General features: G+C 39.9%; 1 protein-coding gene across 1 annotated transcript in view; it reads right to left on the reverse strand.

Annotated features, from left to right (window-relative positions):
• Window positions 1–1,548: 1,548 nt before the first annotated feature.
• The window catches only part of TRPC5 (transient receptor potential cation channel subfamily C member 5), a 167,282-nt gene continuing 155,008 nt past the window's right edge, over window positions 1,549–13,822 (reverse strand). Inside the window, exons 7-10 of the mRNA XM_024559113.1 lie at window positions 10,469–10,672; window positions 10,189–10,230; window positions 4,004–4,093; window positions 1,549–2,241 (exon numbers count right to left, since the gene is read on the reverse strand). Coding sequence (XP_024414881.1) covers window positions 1,549–2,241; window positions 4,004–4,093; window positions 10,189–10,230; window positions 10,469–10,672 — 1,029 coding nt within the window. The remainder of the gene's footprint in view (window positions 2,242–4,003; window positions 4,094–10,188; window positions 10,231–10,468; window positions 10,673–13,822) is intronic.

A 13,822-nucleotide genomic window follows, 5' to 3' on the forward strand; every position in this document is an offset into this window, starting at 1 on the left:
ACCAGAAAGTATACAGAGGAATGTAGTTGGATTCCTATTGCTATTGTCATTTACAAGAACAGTATGATGCCTAATTCTCTTACTTTTCTGAGCTACATACTGTTAATTTAAGCTCCAGGACCCAAACCTAGGGCTGTTTCAGGTTAAGGTAAGTTGGGAATATCTTTGTGCTAATGTTGGGTAAAGCCACCCTTGCTCAGCAGGTTCTCTCTCAGCAGTTATTGGGTCTAATGTGATGACCATACGCGTTATGGACTTCATTTTTTTAAAATCTACACCTTTGTATTCTGACAACGTCCTCTTAAGCCATGGGAAATAATTTGTTTGGATGTGTAAATGCTGCTGTCTTTTAAAACAGTGGAATTTGTGTCATGTTTATAGTTCCATGAAATCACTAGGGTGGTTATGCTATATATTTAACGTAAGTTTACCCATGCAATTCTAATTGCCCCCAGTGAATATAAAAACCGCAACCTGAATCAGGTTATCTAGACCTAAAAATTTTTTCCCAGCAATTAATTAAGATGAAGATGTTCTTTTCAGATTTTGACACCTCAACAAGATGTCATTTTTTGATAAAAATATTTTCAAATCCAGGCCTTTATCTTAGAAATGCTTTCCAATATCAATGATGCTTAAAACTATCAATGGCAGATAGGACCCTATAAATATACCAGCTAATTATTTTTTCTTGCCAATGTATGAGATGTAGTGTCTATTGGTTACAGTGCAGTATAAGTTTTTTTTAAAACAGTTCATATCCTAAATACTAATCTCAGTACTATCAAATTTTAAAATGTACTAAGTTAACTGAAATACACAAACACAAGAAAGGAATTCACAAACTTACTAGATGTGACATATACTATGGGGTAAATATTCATTGGCACACATTAGGAAACTAACACATCTTTGAGAAAGAAAAAACAGCCCCCACAATAAGGAGAAGTTGTAGTGTTTAAAAAGGAAAACAACAAGGCCAGTTAAACCTAGAAACTACAAGCTGACAGTTCTTTGCAGGCTGTTCAGTATCCCTTTAATGCTGTTCATTAAACCAGAATAGGCAGCATGGAGCACTGAATGGTCACACAGATAGGCAGGTTTGTTTGCCTTTTCTGATAGCTGGTGGGACGGCTGAGCACAACCCTCGGCCCTGTAGGGAAATGGTGTGAGATCCTGAGGAAGGTCAGGATCTGTGTGTCAGTAGCAAAGTGGCACCTGGAGCTTCAAGGAAGCAAGGGTAAGAAAAGCAAAGCCAAAAGGTTAAGCACCTGACTGCGCTTCTGCTGATGAAGGGCACACACCCCTTCAGGTGGTTGTGAAATGGACTTAGTATTTATAGGTATAAAAAGGCTAATCACAGTAGTAGTAATAATAATGATGACAGGAACAAAAACTGTCAAATGTGGCTGTAAAAGATGGTGAAAATAATAGGAGTTTCCTTTGTAGGGGTGGGGGCAGTGAGGGGGTTATATTGTGTGTCACCTCTCAGAGCAAGGCAATTACACATTTTCTGCTGAATTCCAGAACAGGAGATAGGGGCTTGTCTTAGAGCTGAGTTGTGACCTGTTCTTCCTGTCCACCACCCCATTTGTGCATGAGCAGGTCACAGGCCTCTCCCCAAGTTTCAAATACATCCTCTGAGGAGTCTAAAAGTTTAGAATTTGAGGAACAGATGCTGGATGTGTAGTGAAGAGAGCTGGAACAGGCTAGAGGGCTTTCACTGCTCTGAGCAGTGCCCCGGGGTTCACCTAATTTTACCTCACTGAGGTTAATTTCACTCTGGGAACAGGCCTCTGCTTTCCCTTTCTCCATCTGAGAATATCTGACGTCTTGCCACATATAGTGCTGCTGAGCAATTCCATCAGAAATTGTGTACATCGTCTCTGAACTGGGTTCAGATGTATGACCATTAAACTTGGAGAATAGGAGACCCAGTTTCTTGAGAGAAGGACCCATGAAGGAGCATTTGCTTGATGACTCAGCTTTTGACTTTCCTTGGACACCACTGGCTCTTGGCATGGTTCTGATGAGAGATGGCCCATGGTAGGCCTTTTCCTTGCAGCCTAAACTGAAAGAGACACTCTTGGATTTCGCCCGAGCCCCACCACTGCCGTCACTGGTATCTTCCCTCTGAGAAAGTTCAGTGTTGCTGGTGGAAAAGCTTCTCCTTGGGTGTTTTCTATTTCCTAAGAGGTCAAGCACTTCATATCGAAAGCTGGAGATGTCCTGCTTTAATTCCTAGGGCAAGAGAGGAAACACATTATGTTAAGATGTATGATCTATATTTCAAAATAGGCATATTGGGTATTCTTTGCAATGTTCCAGGCCTTGCCTAATAGCAAATCACAAAATATACGAACTACCTGAAAAATCTTACATTATTCCAGCACAAGAAGAACATGATAATTCCGTGGGCAGGGCTGGCCATTGGAGAAATTGTGCAATTGGTAAAGCTGATTTCAGAAACTCCCCATTTAGGGGCACACCAACAGACTCATCCCTGCTAAAGCATTAACTAACAAAGAATTAGATTAGGGCACTGGCTCTCACAGGCATAAACATCTACACATAAAAGGGCTCCTAAACAGGAAAGGCTTTTAGGACTTTAAGGCTTGAAACTAGGGAAGTAGAATGTGTCAGGTAATGAGGCTGCTATTTTGGAAGAGGGGGCCCTGGTCATACAAGTCCCTATGAAGTGTCTTCTATCTCAACTGGCTGCTCAGAAACTAGATTCCTCTTTTAAAAAACATCTTTTAAAAGTTTAAATCTGATCATGCCACTCTCCTGCTTAAAACTCTTTAGTAACATCTCATTAACCTTAGAAAAATGTAGACGCTCCATATCATGAACTACAAAGTTCTTCAAGGCCTGGTATCTGTTGATCTCTCCGTTTTCATCTCTTCCCACTCTCCCCAGGCTCTTTACTGTCTACCTGTATGAATATATTCCCTCTTGCCTCTGGTCCTTGGCCTGTCACTATTCTCTCTGTCTAGAACACTCTTCTCCCCAACTTTCCTTTATCTGGCTCCTTCTTCAAGGCTTAGCTTAAAAACCTGCCTTGACTCCTCAAATCCCAGTTGAGTGTCCTTCCCCCTGTGTCTCCACAGCACCCCATGTATCTACTCTTAGAATACTCATTTGTCAGTCTCTATTATTATTGGTTGTGTGTCACCCCATGAGAGTAGGGGCTGGTTATATCTTGCCAACCAGTGTACCCCAGCAACCTACTGAAATGTTTGGCACATAGAAGGCCCTAGATAGATGAGACATGTCTATGGATTAGGATAATGGCCTTTTTCTATGTTCCTTAGAAAATATACATGTGTTCTAGGATAGGATTTCTCAACCACTTGACATGTTGACCTGGATAATTCTTTGCTGTGGGTGCTATCTTATGCATTGTAGGATGTTTTGTAGCAACCCTAGCCTCTACCCACTAAATGCCAATAACATGCATGTCCCAGTGTGCAAGCAAAAATGTCTCCAGACACTGCTAAATGTGCCCTGGGGAACATAATCCCTCTTGATTGAAAGTTTCTGTTTTATGCTAATGTTAGTATTAGGAAAATTCTAATATTTAATGGTAGGCTTTCTTAAATCTTAGATTTCATAATAGATTTTGTTGGTTTTTTATATTTTATTTTAAGTAAAGAAGGCCTTTAAATCCCCAGGCATCTTCCCTTTCCCAACTTGCTCCTCATCACACATTCTTGCCACATCATTTAAAGCACGCAGTTTCTACACTGAGAAACACCCAGAATTTGAAAAGAATGCATAGGGCAGATTCTTTTGTTCATATAGCTGATTGTGGTGACAGATATTGGTAAAATCTATCTACTGAATGACAGACTGTTCTGAGAGAGAGAATAAAAATTGTAGCTGGTTTTGCTATATTAAAGGCAGTTGAAATTCCATCACCAGAAACTTCAAACACTGTGAAGATTAAATGATGCTTAAAAGATGTGAAATGAGAAATCAAACCACTCCATGATTAAATTACCTTAAAATTTTCTTCTGTTAGTCCCTCATTTGTTTTGGAATTTCTTATCATAGCAGCCACGTATCTTTTGACTAAATTCCTGATAACTTCCTGGAATTTAAAAAAAAAAAAAAAAAACCATGAAGAATTTCCTTCTAGGACACTCAGTAAAATAAGGAACATACACAGGAAATAAACTATGCTTAGATCTTTTTTGCAGTAGAAAATCATCCTAGGGTTTGATCTGCAAAATATGTAAAGAACTCACAGGACTCCACACCAGAAAGACAAACAATCCAATTTAAAAATGGGCAAAGGACCTGAACAGACACTTCTCCAAGGACATACAGAGGGGCCCAGAGACATATGAAAGGATGCTCTGCATCACTAGCCATCAGAAAGATGCAAATTAAAACCACAATGAGATGCCACCTCACACGGGTGAGAATGGCCATCACAAACAAATCAACAAGTGCTGATGAGGTTGTAGAGAAAAGGGAACCCTAGTGCACTTTTGCTGGGAATGCAGACTGGTGAAGCCACTGTGGAAAACAGTATGAATTTCCTGAAAAACTAAAAATGGAACTGCCTTTTTTTTTTTTTTTTATTGTTATTCAATTACAGTTGTGTGCCTTTTCTCCCTATCCCTCCACCCCACCCCAGCTGAACCCACCTCCCTCCCCCCTCTCCACCCTCCCCCTTGGTTTTGTCCATGTGTCCTTTATAGTAGTTCCTGTAATCCCCTCTACCCACTGTCCCCGCCCCCACCCCCCATCACCGCCCTGGCTATTGTTAGATTGTTCTTAACTTCAATGACTCTGGTTATAATTTGTTTGCTTTTTCCTTCTATTGCTTATGTTCCAGATAAAGGTGAGATCATATGGTATTTGTCCCTCACTTCCTGGCTTGTTTCACTTAGCATAATGCTCTCCAGTTTCATCCATGCTGTTGCAAAGGGTATAAGCTCCTTCTTTCTCTCTGCTGCGTAGAATTCCATTGTGTAAATATACCATAGTTTTTGGATCCACTCGTTTGCTGATGGGCACTTAGGTTGCTTCCAGTACTTGGCTATTGTAAATTGTGCTGCTATGAACATTGGGGTGCACAGCTTCTTTTGGATTGGTGTTTCAGTGTTCTTAGGGTATAATCCCAGCAGCGGAATTACTGGGTCAAAGGGCAGTTCCATTTTTAGTTTTCTGAGGAAATTCCATACTGTTTTCCACAGTGGCCTCACCAGTCTGCATTCCCACCAACAGTGCACGAGGGTTCCCTTTTCTCCACATCCTCTCCAACATTTGTTTGTGGATTTGTTTATGTTGGCCATTCTGACTGGTGTGAGATGATACCTCATTGTGGTTTTAATTTGCATCTCTCTGATGGCTAGTGATGCTGAGCATCTTTTCATATGTCTCTGGGCCCTCTGTATGTCTTCCTTGGAGAAGTGTCTGTTCAAGTCCTTTGCCCATTTTTTAATTGGGTTGTTTGTCTTCCTGGAGTGGAGTCGTGTGAGTTCTTTATATATTTTGGAGATCAGGCCCTTGTCTGAGGTATCATTGGCAAATATGTTTTCCCATACTGTTGGTTCTCTTTGTAATTTGGTGCTGTTTTCTTTAGCCCTGCAGAAGCTTTTTATTTTGATGAGGTCCCATTTGTTTATTCTTTCCTTTATGTCCCTTGCTTTGGGGGATGTGTCTGTGAGGATGTTGCTGCGTGGAATGTCTGAGATTTTCCTGCCAATGTTTTCCTCAAGGACTTTTATGGTGTTACGACTTATATTTAAGTCTTTTATCCATCTTGAGTTTATTTTCGTGTATGGTGTAAGTTGGTGATGGAACTGCCTTTTGACCTGGAGATTCTGCTTCTGGGATTATACCCTAAGAATCCTGAAACACCAATTCAAAAGAACCTATGCACCCCAATGTTCATAGCAGCACTATTTAAAATAGGCAAGTACTGGAAATGGCCTAAGTGCACATCAGTGAATGAGTGGATCAAAAAGAAAGCAGCAGGCTTCTGGCCCTGATGGAGGGGTAGGCAGAAACGCTTACTTTCCTCACACAACCAAAAGAAGGACAACATCCAATTAAAAAAAAAAAAAAAAAAAAGAACAACCAGAACTACCAGAAAATCATTTGCATGGAAGTCCAACTACCAAGGAGTTAAAGAAACATTCATCCAGACTGGTAGGAGTGGTAGAAATGGGAAGCCAGGGCAGGGAGGATGCATGGCAAGGCAGCTGACTGCACAGATAAGTGGGGAGGAACGACAAGGGAGTAAGACAGACTGTGAAAACAAGGGTTCCAGCACAGGAAACTAAAGACTCAAAACCCCTGGCTATAAAAACTCTGTGGAGGTGGCAATGGTGGGAAGAATGCCGTCTCACTGGAGAGGCTCACAGGGTCCTGAAACATACACAAACCCACCTACCTGTGAATCAGAACCTGAAAAGGCACAACCCTTGTGATAAACAAGGGAAGTGACTGAAAGTGGGACGAGGGTGGAGCAAGTGGCATTGTTCCCTCTCTGACCCCTCCCCCACAGACAGCGCCACAGTGCAGCAAAGAAGGTTGCCCCACCCTGGTGGATACTGAAGGCTCCACCCTTTACCATGTAACAGATTCGCCCAGACAAAGAAATAAGGCCCAAATGAAAGAACAGATCAAAACTCCAGAAAAAGAACTAAGCGACAAGGAAATAGACAACCTATCTGATACAGAGTTCAAAACACTGGTAATCAGGATGCTCACAGAATTGATTGAGCCTGGTCACAAAATGAAGGAAGAAATGAAGGCTACACAAAGTGAAATAAAGCAAGATATACAGGGAACCAACAGTGAAGGGAAGGAAACCGGGACTGAAAGCAATGATTTGGAACAAGGAAAAAATAAACATCCAACCAGAACAGAATGAAGAAACAAGAATTCAAAAAAAATGATGACAGGCTTAGGAACCTCTGGGACAACTTTACGCATCCCAACATCTGAATTGTGGGGGTGCTGGATGGAGAAGAGGAAGAGGAAGATATTGAAAACTTATTTGGACCAATAATGAAGGAAAACTTCCCCAATCTAGTGAAGGTAATATACTTCCAGGAAGTGCAGGAAGCCCAGAGAGTCCCAAAGAAGTTGGACCCAAGGAGGAACACACCAAGACACATCATAATTGTTACCCAAGATTAAAGATAAGGAGATAATCTTAAAAGCAGCAAGAGAAAGGGAGACAGTTCCTACAAAGGAGTGCCCATCAGACTATCAGCTGATTTCTCAAAAGAAACTTTACAGGCAAGAAGAGGCTGGAAAGAAGTATTCAAAGTCGTGAAAGGCAAGTACCTACATCCAAGATGACTCTATTCAGCAAAGCTATCATTTAGAATGGAAGGGAAGATAAAGTGCTTCCAAGATAAAGTCACGTTAAAGGAGTTCATTATCACCAAGCCCTTATTATATGAAAGGTTAAAGGGACTTATCTAAGAAATAGAAGATCAAAAACTATGAACAGTAAAATGACAACAAACTCACAACTATCAACAGCTGAACCTAAAAAACAAAAACTAAGCAAACATCTACAACAGGAACAGAATCACAGAAATGGAGATCATATGGAGGGTTAACAGTGGGGAGGGGGTGGGGGTGAACCAGAGGAGAGGTACAGGGAATATGAAACTCGATCACCAACTTACGCCATACACGAAAATAAACTCAAGATGGATAAAAGACTTAAATATAAGTTGTAACACCATAAAAGTCCGAGAGGAAAACATTGGCAGGAAAATCTCAGACATTCCACGCAGCAACGTCCTCACAGACATGTCCCCTAAAGCAAGGAACATAAAGGAAAGAATAAACAAATGGGACCTCATCAAAATAAAAGCTTCTGCATGGCTAAAGAAAACAGCACCAAATTACAAAGAGAACCAACAGTATGGGAAAACATATTTGCTAATGATACCTCAGACAAGGGCCTGATCTCCAAAATATATGAAGAACTCACACGACTTCACTCCAGGAAGACAAACAACCCAATTACAAAATGGGCAAAGGACTTGAACAGACACTTCTCCAAGGAAGACATACAGAGGGCCCAGAGACATATGAAAAGATGCTCAGCATCACTAGCCATCAGAGAGATGCAAATTAAAAGCACAATGAGGTACCATCTCACACCAGTCAGAATGGCCAACATAAACAAATCCACAAACAAATGTTGGAGAGGATGCGGAGAAAAGGGAAGCCTAGTGCACTGTTGGTGGGAATGCAGACTGGTGAGGCCACTGTGGAAAACAATGTGGAATTTCCTCAGAAAACTAAAAATGGAACTGCCCTTTGACCCAGCAATTCCGCTGCTGGGATTATACCCTAAGAACCCTGAAACACCAATCCAAAAGAACCTGTGCACCCCAATGTTCATAGCAGCACAATTTACGATAGCCAAGTACTGGAGGCAACCTAAGTGCCCATCAGCAAATGAGTGGATCCCAAAACTGTGGTATATTTACACAATGGAATTCTACAGCAGCAGAGAGAAAGAAGGAGCTTATACCCTTTGCAACAGCATGGATGGAACTGGAGAGCATTATGCTAAGTGAAATAAGCCAGGCGGTGAGGGACAAATACCATATGATCTCACCTTTAACTGGAACATAATCAATAGAAGAAAAAAGCAAACAAAATATAACCAGAGACATTGAAATTGAGAACAATCTAACAATAGCCGGTTGGGGGGGGGGGGGACAGTGGGAAGAGGGGATTACAGGAACTACTATAAAGGACACATGTACAAAATCAAGGGGGAGGGTGGAGGTGGGGGTGGGAGGTGGGTTCACCTGGGGTGGGGTGGAGGGATGGGGAGAAAAGGCATACAACTGTAATTGAATAACAATAAAAAAATTTAAAAAAAGAAGCATAATTGGCAGGCATAAAATAGACAGGGTGAGGTGAAGAATAATATAGGAATTGCAGAAGCCAAAGAACTTATATGTATGACCCATGGACATGAAGTGAGTGGGTGGGGAACGTAGGAGGGTGAGAGGGGTGCAGGGAGGAGGGGAATAAAGGGGAGAAAAAATGGGACAACTGTAACAGCATAATCAATAAAATATATATTTTTCAAAAAGAATGAAAGCAGCAGGGAGAAAGAAGGAACTCCTACCCTTCACAACAGCATGGATGGAACTGAGGAGCATTATGCTAAGTGAAATAAGCCAGGCGGTGAAAGTCAAATACCATATGATCTCACCTAAAGTGCAACCTAGTCAACAAAACAAACAAGCGAGCAAAATATAACCAAAGACATTGAAATTAAGAACAAACTGACACTAACCAGAGGGGAGGTGGGAGGGGATAATGGGGAAAAGAAGGGGAAGAGTCAAGTCAAGGAATATGTATAAGGGACCCATGGGCAAAGATATTGGGAGTAGGGGGAGGATTGAATGTGGAAGGTGGGGTGTGAGTAGGGTAGGAGAGAGTAATGGGGGGAAAATGGGGACCACTGTAACTGAACAACAATAAAATATATTTTAACTAAAAAAAGAAAAAGAAAATCCTCCTAGGATCCAGCCATTTTCTGCAAAAATCCAGTTCATTCCTTTGGCTAAATGAAGAGTTATTGTGTTTCCAAATTTGGTGGCAGAGTGGGCCAACAAGATCAACTGTACCCAAAAAGAAAATTTTCTACCCAAGCATAAAATAAACATGGATTCTCATTTATAGAATAATGAGAGCAGAATAATCCTTGACTGGTCATAGTCAATATCCTTTCCCATCTGGCTGGATTAAACTTTAACCTGCCTAGTTAACAAGATGAGAGCTTTTCTTCCTTTTATGTAGTTGAGAAAGTCATTCTTCAGTGTCACGAAATTTGCTGATTGTAATGTTCAATAATTACACAATTAAGATATTTTTCTTAGAGTCAATCTACATTTCTGCTTTAGGGGGATGGCCTCTTTTTACTTAGCTTTCTGAGAATGGCACACCCATGGTCACTATGCTTTGTATTAGTAATGGTAATGATTATAGCTACCACTTAAATGCAATGTGTCACATACATGCTCATACATACATATTCAACACTCAAATCTCACAATAACACTGAGTAAGTTTCCTACTTTATAAATGAGGAAACTGAGGCTCAGTAGAGTTAAGTGACTTGTCCAAGGTCACATAACTGACCAAGAACTATTGTGTTTAGTCTCTACGAGGAAGCTTTACCTGATAATGTTGATTCTGTATCAGGCTGTCAGCATGGCGTTCCTGTAATTAAAAATGGTCAGAGAGGTTACATCAGCTGTCTCTCAGCAACCTATCCACCCCAAGATTATTTCTAAGTATTACGACTGGAGAAAGAAGGGAGTTCCTGCCTGAAACCACCCCCCACAACATTTTAGGTTGGAGTGATTTTATGATATTTAAGATAGGGAGTGTCACAAAGGAGGAAAGGTAGGAGGAAACAGTTTTGTTTTAAAAGAAACATAATTTTAAAAAGCCTTACTGTGAAGCTTCTCAAGTTGTGCCTTCTCCGTCTACCATCAGGGTCTCGTTTTGGGCAGAAGGTGTTATTAAACCAGTTACCAAGGTATAGAAATGACTTGGGGCTAGGGATGATGTTAAAAGGAGGTGGCAAGGTACCACCTTCATCAAAGTAACTCATCCAGAGCTTTGTCCTTGCAAATTTCCACTCAATATCTGCATGATCCTACGAAAAAGAGAAGTTCAAGGGTTCGGGATAGGAAACTCCAAGGTGCACCCATGTCACTTCTAAAAGTTCTACCTTGCTTTCATAGAAGGCAATCTGCCAGTAGCTATAAAAAATCAAATTACACATACTCTGGGATCCAGTAATCCTACTTTTAGAAATTTATCTTATAAGTATACTTGTAAAAAGATGTATCACAGGGCTGTTCACTATAGAATAGCTTGTTAATAGCAAAACATCTGCCAACAACCTAAATATCCAACAGTGGGAGACTGGTTAAATAAATGATGTTATATCCATAAAATGCCTTACAATATAACTATTTAAAAATATCTATGGGCCTGGCTGGTGTAGCTCAATGGATTGAGCGTGGGCTTGTGAACCAAAGGGTCGCTCATTCGATTACCAGTCAGGGCACATGCCTGGGTTGCGGGCCAGGTCTCCAGTGCAGGGCGTGCAAGAGGCAACCACACATTGATGTTTCTCTCCCTCTCTTTCTCCTTCCCTTCCCCTCTCCCTAAAAATAAGTAAATATAATCTTTAAAAATATAAAAATATCTATGATCATTTTATATATAGAACATGTGTATGTATATATGCATTTGTCTGTATATCTATAAGACCCCCAAGACCTTTAAGTGAAAAAGGCAACATAAAGCACAATATATATTGTGTACAATGATCCCATTCATGCAAGTAAAAAAAACCCTTTATATTACATGTTTACATGTCCTAGACAGGTATATAAAAAACTGTCAACATTAGTTATTTTTTAAAGATTTTATTTATTTATTTTTAGAGAGGGAATGGGAGGGAGAAAGAGAGGGAGAGAAACATCAATGTGTGGTTGCTTCTTGCATGCCCCCCACTGGGGACCTGGCTACTAAGGCATGTGCCCTGACTAGGAATTGAACTATGACCCTTGGTTCACAGGCTGGCACTCAATCCACTGAGCCACACCAGCCAGGGCAACATTAGTTATTTTTAAGGAGTGGGATTGGTGTGGATAGGCTTTCTTTCAAAAAAATCAACATTATTGAAGTATGATTACACAGAGTAACATTCACTCATTTTAAGTATTTGATGAATTTTGACAAGTGTATATACCTGTGAAGTCACCTTCATAACCAAGACAGACAAACAGACACACACATACACATACACACACATACACACACATACACACGTACACATACACATACACACACTGGAGTTTTATTCTAGGAGGTTTAAGACCTGAATGGACTGATGTAACCACCACCGCCATCAGGATACAAAACCATTCCATCACTTGCCAAAATTCCCTAGTATTGCCCCTTTGTGATTAAAGTCTCCCCAACCCCTGGCAACTACTGCTCCATTCTCCATCTCTATAGTTTCCCCTTTTCAACATTCATATAAATGGAATCATATAGTAGGTAACCTTTTGAGACTGACTTATTTTACTCAATATTAACATCTTTGAGATCCATCTACATTTTTTCATGTAACAATAATCCATTCCGTTTATTGTTTTCCATTATATATAAAGCTGCTATGAACTTTCACGATAGGTTTTTGTGTGATCATAAGTTAAATATCTAGGAGTGGTATGGCTGAGTCATTTGGTAAATGTACACTTAACTTTATAATAAACCTCCAAAGTGTTTTCTCTAGCGACTGTGCTATATTTTCATTCCCACCACTTGCTCTGTATCCTCCTTAGCACTTGTCAGGTTTTAAAAGTTTAGCCATTCTAACAGATACATAGTGGGCTTTTATTAGAGTTTTAATTTGCATTTCCTAATTGTCTAATGATGTTGAGCATATTTTCATATGCTTATTTTCTCTCCATTTATCTTCTGTGGTGAAGTGTCTGTCCAGATCCTTTGATTGTTTTTATTGTTTTTTTTTCTTGCTAGTGTATTGTAAGTTTTAAAAATATATATATTCTAGATACTAACTCTTTGTCAGAAATGTAAATTGCAAACATTTTCTTCAAGTCTACATCTTGTCTTTCCACTTACTTAATGGTCACTTTCATAGAACAAACTGTTTTTAATTTCAATGAAGCCAACAGTATCAAATTTTTAGTGGATCATGCTTTTGGTATTATATGTAAGACCTCCTTACCTAACCCAAGGTCATGAAGATTTTCTCTTATGTTTTCCTCTATAAGTTCTACAGTTATAACATTTGCATTTAGTTCTATGATCCTCTTTGAGTAAATTTTTGCATAAGGTGTGAGGTTTAAATTGAGGGTTTTTTTTTTGTTTTGGGGGGTTTATTTGTTTGTTTTTGTTGTTGTTTTTGCCTATGGATGACCAATAGCCATTTGCTGAAAAGGCTATTGTTTATCTATTGAATTGCTTTTGCACCTCTGTCAAACATCAGTTGAACATGCTGGGATTACTGGGTATCCGCATTCAAAACAATGAAGTGGGACTTCTATAACACACTATATGTAAAACTCAACTCTGAAGGGATCACAGAAATAAATTTAAGAAATAAAAACTATAAAACTCTCCCTGGTGCATGTGGCTCAGTTGGCTTTAGAATTGTCCCATAAACTGAAAGGTCGTGGGTTTGATTCCCAGTCAGGGCACATGCCTATGTTGCGGGTTCAGTCCCCAGTCAGGGAGAGTATCAGAGGTAACAAATCAATGTTTTTCTCTTACATCAGTATGTCTCTCCCTCTCTCTCTAAAGTCAATAAGCATGTCCTCAGATGAAGATAAAAGAACTATAAAACTCTAAGAAGAAAATTTAGGTGTAACTTTTCATGACCTTGAAGAAGATAATCGTTTCTTAGCTGTGACACCAAAAGTCGCGTGATAAAAGGCAAATTGTTAAACTGGTGTTCATAAAACTTAAAAATTATTATACTTAAAAGAACACCACAAAGAAATAAAAGGATAACCCACAGATAAAGAAAAATTACAACTCAATAATAAAAAGATAAATCAATTTAAAAATGGGCAAAACACTTGAATAGACATTTCCCCAAACAAGACGTACAAATGACCAATAAGCACATAAAAAGATGCCCAACATGAGGAAGGAGGAAGATGGTGGCGAGATAGGTGGGAGCGGAGTCCACTTCCACTAGGCACCAGTGAAACGCCTAGCTGATCTGAGGAACAGTGTGAACAGCCAACAGTACCCCAGCATA

This window comes from Desmodus rotundus, chromosome X (assembly GCF_022682495.2).
Source record: "Desmodus rotundus isolate HL8 chromosome X, HLdesRot8A.1, whole genome shotgun sequence".
In the NCBI taxonomy this organism is placed as follows: Eukaryota; Metazoa; Chordata; class Mammalia; order Chiroptera; family Phyllostomidae; genus Desmodus; species Desmodus rotundus.